The sequence below is a fragment of the Choloepus didactylus genome, chromosome 2 (genome assembly GCF_015220235.1).
Source record: "Choloepus didactylus isolate mChoDid1 chromosome 2, mChoDid1.pri, whole genome shotgun sequence".
Classification (NCBI taxonomy): Eukaryota; Metazoa; Chordata; class Mammalia; order Pilosa; family Megalonychidae; genus Choloepus; species Choloepus didactylus.
In genome coordinates this window covers 88,973,819-88,987,742 of record NC_051308.1, presented here as the reverse complement: position 1 = coordinate 88,987,742, position 13,924 = coordinate 88,973,819, and the positions used below count along the sequence as shown (strand labels likewise).

The window sequence follows — 13,924 nt, the reverse complement described above, 5'->3', positions numbered from 1 at the left end:
AGCTGTCAGGTGCTTCAATACTATCCCAAGGATACTTTTATCCCTGGGTGACCATACTGTCTTGACCTTGTGAGCCATTTGATGGTGGGGACCGAGAGGGCAATCAATCAATGTTGAGTTAGTGCATGAGACAACCTTTTGCCATCCTTATTCATTTCTATCACAGATGAAACAAACATGAATACAGGGAATAATACTATTGCAACAAAACTTGTCCTCTCTGGATAGATTTTCAGGGGCTTAAAAGAAGCAATATAGCATATTTTGTTCTAAGGGCCCTTGAAGATGGAACAAGGAAATACATAGTGCTTCCTTTTATCTTTTTTTTTAAGGCATCACATAAAGAAGATAAACACTCATTAACTCAGAAAATCACCATTACTTTCCAATCTATGGTTTCTCTAACAATAAAATAATAGTTAAGGTGAGCTCTGCAGGCCCACCCAGGATAAAAAATTTCCATAGATGAGCTACATGTCAATTAGCTGGATAAGACAACATCGTTTCTGAAATAATGCCTTACACACATACACACACACACAAAGCCCTTCTATGTTAGTAAAAGATTAAACTTCAAGGAAAATGGAAAGCATACACAGCATATTTTCCAAGAAAATATTTTTTATTATGCTACTCTGCACAATGTATGGGAACAGTATGTTTAACCTGTTAAATCCAAGAGAAAAGGTAATTGATTGACAGCTGGATTGCAGTGACAGAATAAAACACCCAAATTTCTTCATTTAAATTTTAAAATAATTTAAATATCAACAGAATCAAGTGGACTAGGCTCCTATACTGGACCCTTACAAAAACCAGGTTTTTGCCTATTAGAAAAGTCTCTTGCCAGAACTGGCTTCCCTCCAAGCTCAGTAGGTCCTTCCTGGAGTTGATTTACCACATTGCTCTCTGGACCCCAGAAAGTTGCCCATGGTCAGCTAAATGACGAAAGACAATACGACTAAGTCTCCAGCGCCGCTTTACACCTCGAGGACGGGACGTCATGACACAGCGATTTCTGATTCTAACAGGACAGCTATCCCGGGGAAGGGCAGCAATTTCTTCATCAGCCACTTCCTAAGAGAAATCACAACAATTATTACAAAGATTACATGGATTTATTTATTCCAGATGCCTGTTTCAATGCTTATTGGAAGAGGAGACAGAAGGCTAGGATCACTAATGTAGCCAGGGTTTGGCAAAATACCCGTGGACATGTTGAGAACCTCAAACTCTGAGTAAAAACAGACCAGAAAGCTGCCAGATATGTTTACCATGCTTCTAATAAGATTTTTAATATTTAACTGAAATTTAACATAGATCCAGGAGAACCCACACACCATAAGTGTAAAGTTCAATAAATTATCACAAACAGTGCATACTTAAATAACAAGGACAAGATTAGGAAACAGAACATTATCAGCACCCCAGGCCCTACCTGTGCCCCCTTTTAGTCACTAACCCCCTGGGTAACAGCTAACCTAACACCACAGATGAGTTTCTCACAATTCAAATGTTATATAAAAATTTAACCATATAGCGTGAATTCTTTTTTGTTTCTGTTAGCCTCTTTCATTCAACAATGGGCTTGTGAGAGCTATCTATACTGTAATTTTCATTGTGTGACTATACCATCATTCATTTATCCAGTCTATAATTGATGGACAAATGGGTACTTTCCTCTTGAGCTACTGTGGATAACACTGCTATGTATTTTCTTGTTTAAGTCACTTGGAAAATAGATGAATGCTTTCTGTTGTTTCCTCATATGACTTTTGAACACTGAAAGTTTGAAACCACTGAGCTAAAGATCAAGGTGGAAATAATGTGGCTTGAGGGAGAATGGAGAGACGCAAGGGTCCAATCACACAGAGTCTTGAAGCCCATGATTCTGAATGCTGGAGAATAAAGGGGAGTAATAGATGAGATTTACATTTTTAAAAGAACGAATCTGGGAGGGACAGAAGTGCTTGAGGAAGAAAAGTAGGGATTACTGCAGAACCTTGGACAAGAAATGTCAGTGGCTTGGGCTAGGGTTTTGTCAGTAGAGACATTCTTATGTATGTGCTTGCAGGTCCATGTGTGTGTTACAGTTACTTTAATCTGAAAAGTGTGCTAATAAATACGGTCCATACGTTAATAAACTGTGGAAGCAAAATGATTACTCTAACACATTAAAAGTGCTAAGTAAAATAAAATGGCCGCCTGCATTGGGTGATGCTGGAAGGGGCCGCTTACTGAGAAAAAATTTTCCAGAAGAGAAAAACAATGGAACTATACATGCTTTCTGAGAATATGGACCAGTTTTGGTCTAGAGAAGACAGCATACCAGATTGGACGTACCATATACAATGTATATCTGCTCCCCACCCTGTAATACCCCTATGTACAATGGAAACTTAAAATCAGCCAGTCAGAACATTTCCTCACTTGTTTCCCCATCAGCCCTATATAAGCTTCCCTTTCTGCTCCCTCAGCCAGGCTCCCTTCTACTCTCTAAATGGGATACTGCCTGATTCAGGAATCAACCAATAAAACTGTGAGATCCTAAACTATATGAAAAGTTTTTCTTTTAGCAAAAGTATACAAATTAAATGAGAAAATGCATAGGAAAGCCACTAAATTCACATAAACTATTAAGAATAGTTCCTGATTTTCAAAATCTTATGTATGTGTTGTCATTATGAAACACTGCAGAATTATACAATTAAATTATTGAGTGGTAGATAAGAACTACAGAAGGAAATGGAGAGGAGAAATGCCTGGGCTGGAAAACAAGTAATTTCATGGAAGTAGACCTTGCAGAATGGCTACAAATTTATCTATATGTACTCCTTCTTTGTTTCCATAAAGATTTAAGGCAATTTATAAAATGAGGAAATTGGGGCAAAGGGAAAATCAGAGTAGAAAAGATAAAAGGCTCAGGACACAAAAGTGCATGCTGCGAAAGCCTGTAGGTTTGTTAGAACTGGGACATAAATTTGACTCTTAAGCGATTTGTCAGGCAACATCAAGAGAGACCCAGTTAATTTCCATGATTCAGGGTCTCTGCACGGCTATTGCTGGTACTGATAAGACATTTCTTCTAGGAAATCGTAAATAAGGTCCTCAGTAATATCTTTAGCTGACTTTCTGAAGGGTCACTTCTCATCACTTCCTAAATGTAGCAGGTAGTTTAATGCCATTACAGCAAAAGTCCTAACAGAGTGGTCCAGGGCACTCAATTTTCTGCTCATCTGGCTTAATCCAGACAAGATTTAAGAGGATCCACAGTAATAAATGGCCTGCTTATCATCCTGCCAACTCATATACAATAAGATATCATCTTTTTTCACCCAAGCTTTTGATAAGTTGAACGGTCTTGAGTTTGAGTCATACTCCCTGACAAGACTCTTGATCGCAGGGATTCTGTCACTAGTTAGGGGCAGGACCTTCTGCTTGAGGAAGCCAAGCTAGAGCAGACTGACATCCTCTTAGTAAAGTTGAGGAGTGTGATGAGAAAGTAAGCCTAAATGGAAGGCTGCCCCAGCACACAGAGGTGGGCAAGGGAGCGCAGGAAGACAGGGTAGGAAGAGTCCCAGGTATGGGGCAGTTTTGGCCTCATGCTAGGCACATGGTCTCACACATCAGCAAAGCCTCTCAATGCCTTAAGAGTTGAAAAGTTGGGATAAAGTATAGGAGAAATCTCAGGTCGAAAAAGCTGCCCAGTTTCCATGTGCACCCCATGCAGGGATCTAAGGATCAGATGCTTTTCAAAGAGTTGAAAAGGATAATTAGGAGTGATTAGCTCCCTTTAATCTGAGCCTCACCAAAATCAGTGTCAAGGGGATTCCTTTGTGTTGACTTGGAGTATTTGCTCTTATTTTCCAGATATTATATTGATAACAAGTCATAACAAACAGTACCAAAAATGATCTGCTTTGAGTAAATGACCCTGTGTAGATAGGGACTCATCTGAATTAACTAACCTGAAGGTCTTTGGGCAAAATGGTATTCTTCCTGAGGGAATTGATCCTTAGTCTCTCATCCGCGTATTCATAGGCCATTTTTCGTCTCTTCACATCACGCAACATTCTCCAGTCTACATAGTAACCTCGAACTTGGCCTGAAGCTGATAAAGGAACCATCTAAAGGAGAGAGACAAGAAACAAGTAGAGGACAGCCAGGCTCAGGCTCTGCTAGTCTCCCCCAATCCTGTGATCCTGGATCACTTTAATAATTTAAAATAACAGACTTCTCCATTCAGAAGAAATAACTTATGGATGTACATTAAGATAAAATGGTAATATAATGCCAATTATGAATGTGTTGGAAAGTGAAAAAATTTCAGGAATTTTTTATATAATTCTTTGTCCTTTATGTAAACTCATGCAGTCACATGGTTCAAAAATCAAAAAAGTATGAAAAGACATACAGTGAAAAGACTTCTTCCCACCTCTTCCTTCCGCTGCCCAGAGACCATCACCCATTCCAAAGGTAATTGGTTTCTTGTGTATATTCTTCCAGATTTTTGTCTCTAGGAATACATGTATACACCTTGTTTTTCATCCTCTACCCCCTTTTCTTTCCCTTACAGTATCTTGGAGATCTTCCTATATCTGTATATAAAAAGCTTCCTCATTTTTTTAAGGCTGCATAGAATTTTGCTCTAGGGACACATCATCATTTATTTAACCTGCAATCTACTGGTGACAGCTAGACCACATCTCACAGTTTATCATTACGAACAATGCTGTAAAGAACAACTTCACATACAGATCATTTCATATATGTTCCTATATATCTTCAGGATAATTCTTGGAAGCAGAATTGCTGGGTCAAAGGGTACTTTGAATTATCATTGACCTAACATTTCTTCGCGCTAGTTGCCCAGTAACAAGAGAGAAGGTTCTTTATTGTCACACATTTTATTTATGACACGTTAATTAAATTGCAGCTATACAAAATAATGGTGGCTTCCCCTAACAGCTGTTTATAGACGATATAATATATATACAACAGAATAAAAAAATGAAAACGAGAATATTATACTGGAAAGCAAGCATTTTTTAACCTATTAAGAAAAGATACACTGAACGCCTTCAATGTGTATATTACTAAGCAAAAGTCCCATGGGGAAATACAAGGATTTTACAATTACCTTTTGGAAATAAGACAAGCATGAATGGAATTTAAATATCAATTTGCCACATGACTGAGTCAAATGAATACAACTGGGGGTGGATGGACCCATAGGGAAAGCTGGAAATGAGCCATGGAAAGAAGCGTGAGGGGACTTAAGCAAGGCTTTGAAGATTTGACAGAATTTTGATATGTTGGGGGGTAGGGGGGCAAGGAAGAAGTCAGCAAGATATACCATGAGAAAATCACTCTTGCTGAAAGAAACTATTCATATTGAGGGGGCAATTAGAGGTTTGCTTTTATCTGTGAAATCGAAAATTAAGGGGACTCAGACAACAAAATAAACACTTTTTCCTTGAATTTTTTTCAAACTATTCCTAAACAACTTCCTCCCTCTCCTAAAGGGTTTCTATTTATGTTTTAAAATAATCTTTCATTCTTATTTGCGTAACTTTTTCCTGACTATATGAAAGTAATACACTTTTAAAGTAAAATATTTATTGACGTAAAATATTTATTGACATAAAATATTTATTGGCATATTATTTCTTGTGTGAATGTTTTATATCCTCTGCCTATTTTTCTATTGTAGTGTCAGTATTTTTTTTAATAGTTTGTAGCAGTGCGTTATATATTAAGATTGTATTCTATTCTGCTCTGTACACATCTTATCCTGCCCCCTCTCCCAGCCCTCTTCACCTCCTAAAACTTTTTCTGGGCCTTCTTCAACTCATGGCCTACCACTATCAAACTCTTCTATATCCTCAACTTCTTTTACCATCTCCTTCACCTTTTGCTCTAACTGAATCTTGAGTACTTTCCGATAGCTTTCCCTGAACCTCTTGTTTCTCCCACAACTGGGCCTGGAGATGGGGTAGGTGTCTACCTTGTTCTTCATTGCAACTTTTAGACCATTCTCCCTCCCTCCTTCCTGAAAGTCTCTGGCTTTGACTCTTGTGCCATTGGGCTAGACCTCCCACTACCCCTCACTGTTGCAGGGATTGAACCCAGCCCCCTCCACCCCCTTCATTCCTCAGCGACTTTAGATCCTAGCTCACTGTGACATTCTTCCTGTCTTAATTCTTGGGGATTTCAAAATAAATGAAATTACACTCTGATCTCACCATTCCTTGAACTCTCTACTCCAATGATTGTTGTTCTCTGCTCCCCATTAGCACTTCACTTCCATACTCTGTTTTTTATCTTAATTCTTGGTGATTTCAAAATAAATGAAATTACACTCTGATCTCACCATTCTTTGAACTCTCTACTCCAATGATTGTTGTTCTCCGCTCTTCATTAGCAATTCACTTCCATACTCTGTTTTTTATCATCAGTAAGGGCAACCTCTCTATCATCTCAGTTTTGCCTATCTCATTTTCTGACGGTCGCTTATGTTTCTGGTTTGCTTCTTCTAACACCTCAATAAAAAAAAAGTACCTTGACTCCTCTGGGATTTTCAATCCACTGATCCTACTATCTTTTCAGTGTCTCTCAGCTTTTGACCTCCGGTTTCCTTCCTTTACCCAGCCTAAATTCCATGGTCCATCAACACAATCTTCTTTTGTGCACACCCTCAATTCCCTGGCCTCTCTGTCACTTCACTGTACTTGCTCCCACTCTCCCAACTATTTTACACTGTCTCCTCTTTCCTTTAACCCTTAACACCTGCTCCCACATTCTCACATTTGGCTGATTAATTATGAATTTAGAAGCAATCAGAACTTCCACAAACTCCCACTACCACATCTACCTACTTATGAGTATCTGTAATCAACTGCTCTACATTCTGTCCTGTTAGTATAGATCTGCTATAAAAAAATATATAAGCATCTCATTAATCATTTTTATATTGAGTACATATTGAAATAATTTATTGGATATGTTGGGTTGAATAAAATATATTATTAAACTTAATTTCACCTGTTTCTCTTTACTTTCTTAACAAGGCTCCTTGAAAATTTTAAATTATATTGTGGCTCACATCACTTTTCTATTGAACAGCGCTGCTATGGATAAACTGTCCATGCTCCTAAGACCAAACCCGCACAAGACCCCATACAAGGGTACAGCTCAGCAGTTCTTCCTTCTCTCCGGCATCATCAATTTTTCCCACCCTATAGGGTCAATCTCTTTGATACAGAAATATGTTGTTAAGAAAAAAGCTCTTAACCCACCTCCCCCTCCTGCTACTGACCCACTTTTCGGCTTCCCTTTACAGCCAACTCCTTCAAAGAACCGTCTATAATCGAAGTCTCCAGTTTCTCTCCTCCCATTCTTTCTTGATTCCACTCTAAAAACGTTTTTGCCCCCACCACGCCACGGAAATTGCTATGGCCTAGGTCCCCAACAATCTCTATAAGGCTAAACTCAATAGCCCATTTTCAGCCCTTATTTTAGTTAACCTGTCAACCTTAAGCGGAGAGTTGATTATTCCCTGCTCCTTGAAATTGTCTTCTCTTGCTTTCAATCCACCACACTCTCCAGGTTCTCCTACTCCCTCGCTGACAGCTCTTTTTCAGTCTCCTTTGCTCGGTTCTCACTTCCCCAATCTCTCAATGATGGAAGCTCTCAGACCCCTTTTCTTCTCTATTCTACACTCACTCCTTTGTAAATGCAAGTCAGTTCTATGCTTACGTACACCCAATTTACCTCTGCAGCTCGGACTTCTCCTAAACCAAGCCGGAGCGGGGTAAGTGGGTGGAGTGGGAACTCCTGGGACGGGTCCGCAATGGTCCCTAATGGTGGTAGAATCATGGGGGACCCACGGGTTATGGGATTCAGGGGTAGGAGGGAGGGGTGATGATAGAGATGCGCGCCTCACCTGCCGGACAGTCCGCAGCAGCGAGGCCAGCACAGAAACCGCCATCTTGTCCGCCGCAAACATCAATCGGGTGCAACTTTATTGACACTCACGAATCAAGACCGCATGTGAGGGCGGGGCCTGGCTGCAGGGGGCGGGGCAAGGCAGCGGGCCGGTCTGTTTCCACCGGCTTCCGCCTCCACCGAGACAACCCCACGCCTTAGGAGGCGGATCTTTTGCCTACTGGAAGGAAGAGTTCGCGGTTCGATTTGAGTTCTCGCGGTATTTAACGGAATTTGGGCAAATTAAAAATCTGGGCGAATAACGTGGAAAATGGTGCCGCACATTGACGCTCGTTACTCCTTCTTCCTCTCTCGCCCGATTGCACTCCCTCCTAAACTATGTTTGTTCCTACTCGGCTCCCTTCCTTCTGCCTGTACTAGTTAGTCATCACCGACTTCTCCCTGCCTTCTCAGCTCGTCCGTCCTATATTCTCCACTAGGTTTACGTTACTTACTTGCCAGAAACTTAAGAATTACTGCCACTTCCTTCTCCGTCATCCTGAAGATCTCCCGTCTCGTTGTGCTTTGCTGGGGATGATGATGATAATGTTGATAATGGTGATGATGAAGATAGTTCTTTTTTATGTGCCTACGGGGTGTGTGTGTGTATGTATGTATTGGGGTTTTAGATGAAGTTTTTTTTTTTTTTTTTTACTTTGGGTTTTTGGATGGGATGGTATTGTCATTTAAAAACAGGTGACAGGAATTTTCAGGTCATCTTCAGATGTCCTTTATCTGGGATGGATTTTGAGGGGCCCCCTTTCGATTGTGTGGATGTAAGGCAAGTGCCACCGTTGTGGTAGAAGAGTGTCAAGGAGTATATACTTGGCAAGGAACTGTATCTTAAATGTATTGGCGGATGAAATGAGACGTCCTTCCCATGTGCTGTTTACATCCGCAGTGTTACCTAGGAGCCTCTGGGAGGAAAAGGAACTGGATGCAGACCCCTTGCCTTCGAGGTTCAAGTTTATTGGAGAATGGCTGAAGGACTGAGGAGGCCTGCCTGAGGCCAGCTGGCAGGGAAAGACAACATGAGCCTGTATTATGGGAGAATCAGAAAAGCCCTGGCCCAGCCTCAGGTAGGCACTACTGGGAACTCAAATCCATATAGTGGCCTTTTCTCTCTCCCCACAATCAAGTGTCATCCTCTGTAATCAGCATGATCTAAGTGGGCCAGCTCTGTGCACCATGTCCTTTTCCCTCCTCCACGTAACACTAGTTTTAAAAGCGTCTTTAAACAGCATTAGTATCTTAGTATTTCTTTTAGAAAAGATGAAAGCCCCTAATGGTGCTGATGATGCAGGAATTTCTGAAATATGAGGTAAGACTCCAGGTCCTCTGTATTTGTGCTGGTCTTGTGAAACAGCCTAAGGCTTTCCCCCAATGGACCTCCTTCCTTGGTATCTAAGTCAGCTTGGAAGGGCCTAAAGAGGGCTGGCTTTAACTTGAGTTGTCACATGGACTCTGTGGGTTTTTCCTGGCCATTCAATCAAATTGCTAATTAGGTGAAGGCTGTTGGCCTTACTGTCCTGTAATAGTGCTTCAGGAGAACTGTCACTGTTCATTCATTTATTCATTCATCAAATATTTATTGAGAGCCTGTTATGTATCAGTGTATATGTTTGTGGTGGGGAGGGAAGACAGAAAAAAATCCCTTCCCTTTTGTTCCTTATATTCAGTTGGGAATTATAGATTTAGATTGAGTTGGAGGTAGTCATCATTGCCAAGCAAATACCGTGAGTTAGCTTGGCTTAAGCAATGGGAATTTACTAGCTTACAGTTGAAAGAAAGTCCAAATCAAGGCATCATCGATGTGATGCATTCTCCCGGAAGACTGTGGCATTCTGGGGTTGGCTGCTGGCGGACCTTGGTTCCTCTGTCACATGGCAAGGCACATGGCTGGGTCTCCTTGCTCCTCCTTCTCTTCTGGGTTCCATAACATAGCTGACATAGCTTCTGCTTCCTGAAGCTTTCTCTCTTCATGTCTAAATTCATTCTCCTTATAAAGGACTTAGGATTTAGACTCATCCTGATTGGACTGGGCCACACACATCTTAACTGCAGTGACCTCATCAAAAGGTCCTGTTTAAAATGGGTTCACACCCACAGGAATGGATTAGATTTACAAACATCTTTTTCTGGGATACATATGGCTTCAAACCACTACAACTACCTTTGCTTTTTTCTTTTCTTTCCCTTCCCTTGGGGGCTTGAAAGGTACTTTTTGGATGGACAGAATAAAAGAGTTAATGTTTTGAGATTTTATTTGGAGACTGTTCTAGTCACCATGTTGATTCTGGGTCCAATAAAAGAATAAGAATGATGACTCATGTAGTGCTAACTGTACATATTTTATCTAACTTAACCCTCACATCAGCCTGGTGAGTTAGGTTCCATGCAAGACCTCATCTTATAAATGATGAAATTGAGGCACAGAGAGAGGTTAGTTAACTTACCAGGCTCATATAGCCAGTCCTGAGCCGAATCACATGTTCAGAATCCCCATTCCATGTTGTCTCCTAGAGACGTGCCAGAGCCAGAGTAAAGGCCTGTCTGTCCTCTCAGAGTCCTTTGTCCTCTGAACCCAGAACAGCCCTTCACAGTGAATTTCACCCTTGGGGAGAAGAGGAGTCTGGTCTGGTACCTGGGGGTATAGCAGGGCCCAGGCTGATGGGGGTGGTTGTCTTGGGGTAGAGAAGAGCCGGAAACTCTTACAACACCTAGGCCTGCCTGGAGAGATTTGCTCCATGTAGGAACTGAAGGAGCTAGTTACTGAGAGCCTTCACGCATGGGGCCCCAGCCTCATTTTGCTGTGCAGTGGCCTCCCACTGAAACACCCCAGAGAGGATGCCTTTACTCTCTCTGCACGTACAGAGGCTTGCACTGTCCAAGGTCTGATCTGACCTGCTTCTAGGGCACTCAGTTCACACCCTCCCTGCAAGCACCTGCAGAAGGGTGATGTAAATATTCCTCTGATGAATTCCTTGGGGAGGAGATCCAACCTTGGCCAGCAGAGCAGCTCTTCAAAGCAAATAAAAAAGCCTCAAGCACTATGTATCATTTAATATGTGCCAGGCAGTAGCTTAGGTGTTTTACAATTATTAATTCACTCAATTACCATAACAGTGTTATGAAGCGGGTATTGTATAGTGTGCATTTTAGAGATGGGGAAATTGAGGAACAGAGAGGGTAAGTAAATTCCTCAAGGTCACACAGCTAAGAAGTGACAGAGCCAGATCCTAGCTTGGGCGTGTTATGTCTCAAGAGGCAAAGTTGTTTGAATATTGTGCCAGTTTGGATGTATAATGTACCCCCAAATGCCATGTTCTTTGATGCAATCTTGTGGGTTCAGATGTATTTAGTCTTGATTAGGTTGGAACCTTTGGATTAGGTTGTTTCCATGGAGATGTGACCCACTCAACTGTAGATGATAACTCTGATTGGATTATTTCCATGGAGGCATGGCCCTGCCCATTCATTGTGGGTCTTGATTAAATCACTGGACCCTATAAGAGCTCAGACAGAAGGAGCACAGAGCTGCAGCTCAGAGAGACATTTTGAAGACGGCCATTGAAAGCTGACACTGACATTTTGGAGAATGCTATTTTGAAAACGCAACCTAGGAGCAAGCAGACACCAGCCATGTGCCTTCCCAGTTAACAGAGGTTTTCCAGATGCTACTGATGTTCTTCAGTGAAGGTACCCTTGTGTTGATGCTTTAATTTGGACATTTTCATGGCCTTCAGACTGTAAATTTGTAACCAAATAAACCCCCTTTATAAAAGCCAATCCATTTCTGGTATTTTGCAAAACGGCAGCATTAGCAAACAGAACAAATATTTTTTTTAAAAGAACCCATATTTTTATTTTGTTGCCATAAGTAGTATATCAGGACATATGGATTACCACATTGCAATGCACTTATAATTATTTTTATTCCATTTTACAAATAAGGAAATTGAGGCTCAGAAAGGTTAAGCAGCCATATCATGCAGGAAGTAATGATTTGAAACCCAAATCTGATTGACTGAAAAGTCAGTCTTTTCACTTCAGATTCACATCAGCTTTTGCCTCAGGTTCCACACTGGTTTGCTAAATGTTTCTCTGACTATAAGTTCTCTCTCTTCCAACATCCTCTCCTACACAACAGTGAAAAAAAAAAAAAATTGAAAGAGAAAAATCATCAATTTTCTACTCAAGTCCTTTGACCCTCCACTGCTGACAGGGTAGAAAACAACACATCCGATATCTCAGTGACAGGGCCCCTCGTGGCCTGCACTGTGCTCATCTTTCCAGTCCCATCTCTGCCTACCCTGCCCTTTGGTTTCAGTTGTTTGGAACTGCGTGTTTCCCTCGAGGTGCTCTGCCAGTTTCCGCTTCCGTGCCTCCACACGTGCTACTTCCACTGCCTGGGTTTCACTTCCTCCAGCTGAATAAGGCTTTGTCCAGAGTCTGCAGGTGAGTGGCTTTCTGTCTCCTCTGTGCTGTGACAGCCTCTGCACTCATCTCACTCTAGACTGTGAGTGCCTTGTGGGACTTACTTGCCTTTGTGTCCTCAGCACCTCATGCAGCACCTGGCACATTTCAGATACTCAGTTAGCTGTTTGCATGCATGTATGCATGAATGTATGCATGCAGTTAAACGGGGGAGGAGATGAGAGATAACAAAGCCACAGTCCTAGATGGTCATTATAAAATGTATTAATTCTTCCTTAATTAATGTATAGATTTTGTGCAATTTCAATCAGTAACCCAATGGGATTTTTCTTAAACTAATTCTAAAGTACATTTGAAAAAATAAGTGGAATAGGAGGGTGGTAGAAAGCTATGAAATTTTTGAAAAAGAAATATAATGAATAGGGTCCTACCCTACCAGATATTGAAGTACCATATATTATAAAGCCATAATGATTAAACTAGTGTGGTACTGGTGCCAAAACAATAGACAACTAAATGAACTAGAGTAGATAAGCCAGAAAGAAATGCCAGTATAATTAGAACTCGGTTATATACACAAGGAAGCATTAAAAATCATTGGACAAGTGGTACCAGAATAAATGGTTAAAGATTTGGAAAAAAATTAATTACATTTTAACCAATACCATTAAAAAATAAATTTTAGATATATTAAAGAATTAAATGCTCATGAAGCCTTAATAAAGACAGAAGAAACTATAGATGAATAATTTTTTAAAAACACTTAAATCCCAGGAGTCAATTCCCAGAATGCCTAATAACATTAAATGTATTCAACCTCACTAGTTTCCAAGAGAATGCAAATTAAAACAGTGAGATCAATTCAAGCTAACAAATTTGCAAAGATTTAAAAAAATTCAGTGTTGTCATGAGTGTGGGGAAAGGAGTAATTTCATATCCTACTGGTAGAAATATAAATTGGCATAACTTGTTTGCAAATCAATTTGACAAGATTCTTTACAAAGTTTATATCTATTGACCCAGTCATTCCATTGTGGAATCTATTCTCAGTAGAGAAATTGTAAAATTTATATATAGGAACACTTATCAACCATGGGATTATCTGTAATAATAATAATAAAAAAGCTATAATTTAAAACTACGAAAGTAGGGGGAAAGCTGGATGAAGAAATATGTTATAATTCTAAAAAAATCATACACACACACACATACACACACAGAGTTGTAGATAGAGCTATTGGTAGTATGAAGATGTTATGTACACCAGAAAAGATCATGTTTTTTTTAATCCATAACTGTGGGTACAGATCTATTATAGGTGGGATATTTTGATTAGGTTATTTCAATTGAAATGTGACCCACCCATTCAAGCTGGGTCTTAATCCTTTTACTGGAGTCCTTTAAAAGAGATGAAATTAAAAGAAGCTCATGGAGAAAACCCTGGAGAAGCTAAGAGAGGACCTCAGAGACAAGGAAGCCACTGAAACCAGAAGCTGAAAGC

General features: G+C 40.5%; 2 protein-coding genes across 2 annotated transcripts in view; one reads left to right on the top strand and one right to left on the bottom strand.

The window, feature by feature from the left end:
* Window positions 1–603: 603 nt before the first annotated feature.
* Window positions 604–8,102, bottom strand: MRPS14 (mitochondrial ribosomal protein S14). The gene is made up of 3 exons (XM_037825293.1): window positions 7,946–8,102; window positions 3,969–4,127; window positions 604–1,077 (listed from the first exon to the last, which is right to left on the bottom strand). The coding sequence occupies exons 1-3, from the start codon at window positions 8,006–8,008 to the stop codon at window positions 895–897; spliced, it is 405 nt and encodes a 134-aa protein (XP_037681221.1). The 5' UTR covers window positions 8,009–8,102; the 3' UTR covers window positions 604–894.
* Window positions 8,103–8,266: 164 nt separating this feature from the next.
* Window positions 8,267–13,924, top strand: part of TNN (tenascin N) — a 118,316-nt gene continuing 112,658 nt past the window's right edge. The window contains exons 1-3 of the mRNA XM_037825295.1: window positions 8,267–8,544; window positions 8,888–9,065; window positions 12,317–12,444. Coding sequence (XP_037681223.1) covers window positions 9,018–9,065; window positions 12,317–12,444 — 176 coding nt within the window. The 5' untranslated portion in view covers window positions 8,267–8,544; window positions 8,888–9,017. The remainder of the gene's footprint in view (window positions 8,545–8,887; window positions 9,066–12,316; window positions 12,445–13,924) is intronic.

Bases quoted from the DNA above. Each gene is read 5' to 3' on its own strand.
- MRPS14 (XM_037825293.1), bottom strand. From the start codon at position 8,008: ATGTTTGCGGCGGACAAGATGGCGGTTTCTGTGCTGGCCTCGCTGCTG. The intron at 4,128-7,945 runs GTGAGGCGCGCA...TCTCTCCTTTAG, and splicing joins TGCTGCGGACTGTCCGGCAG to ATGGTTCCTTTATCAGCTTC. The intron at 1,078-3,968 runs GTTAGTTAATTC...GATTTCTCTTAG, and splicing joins TTTTGCCCAAAGACCTTCAG to GAAGTGGCTGATGAAGAAAT.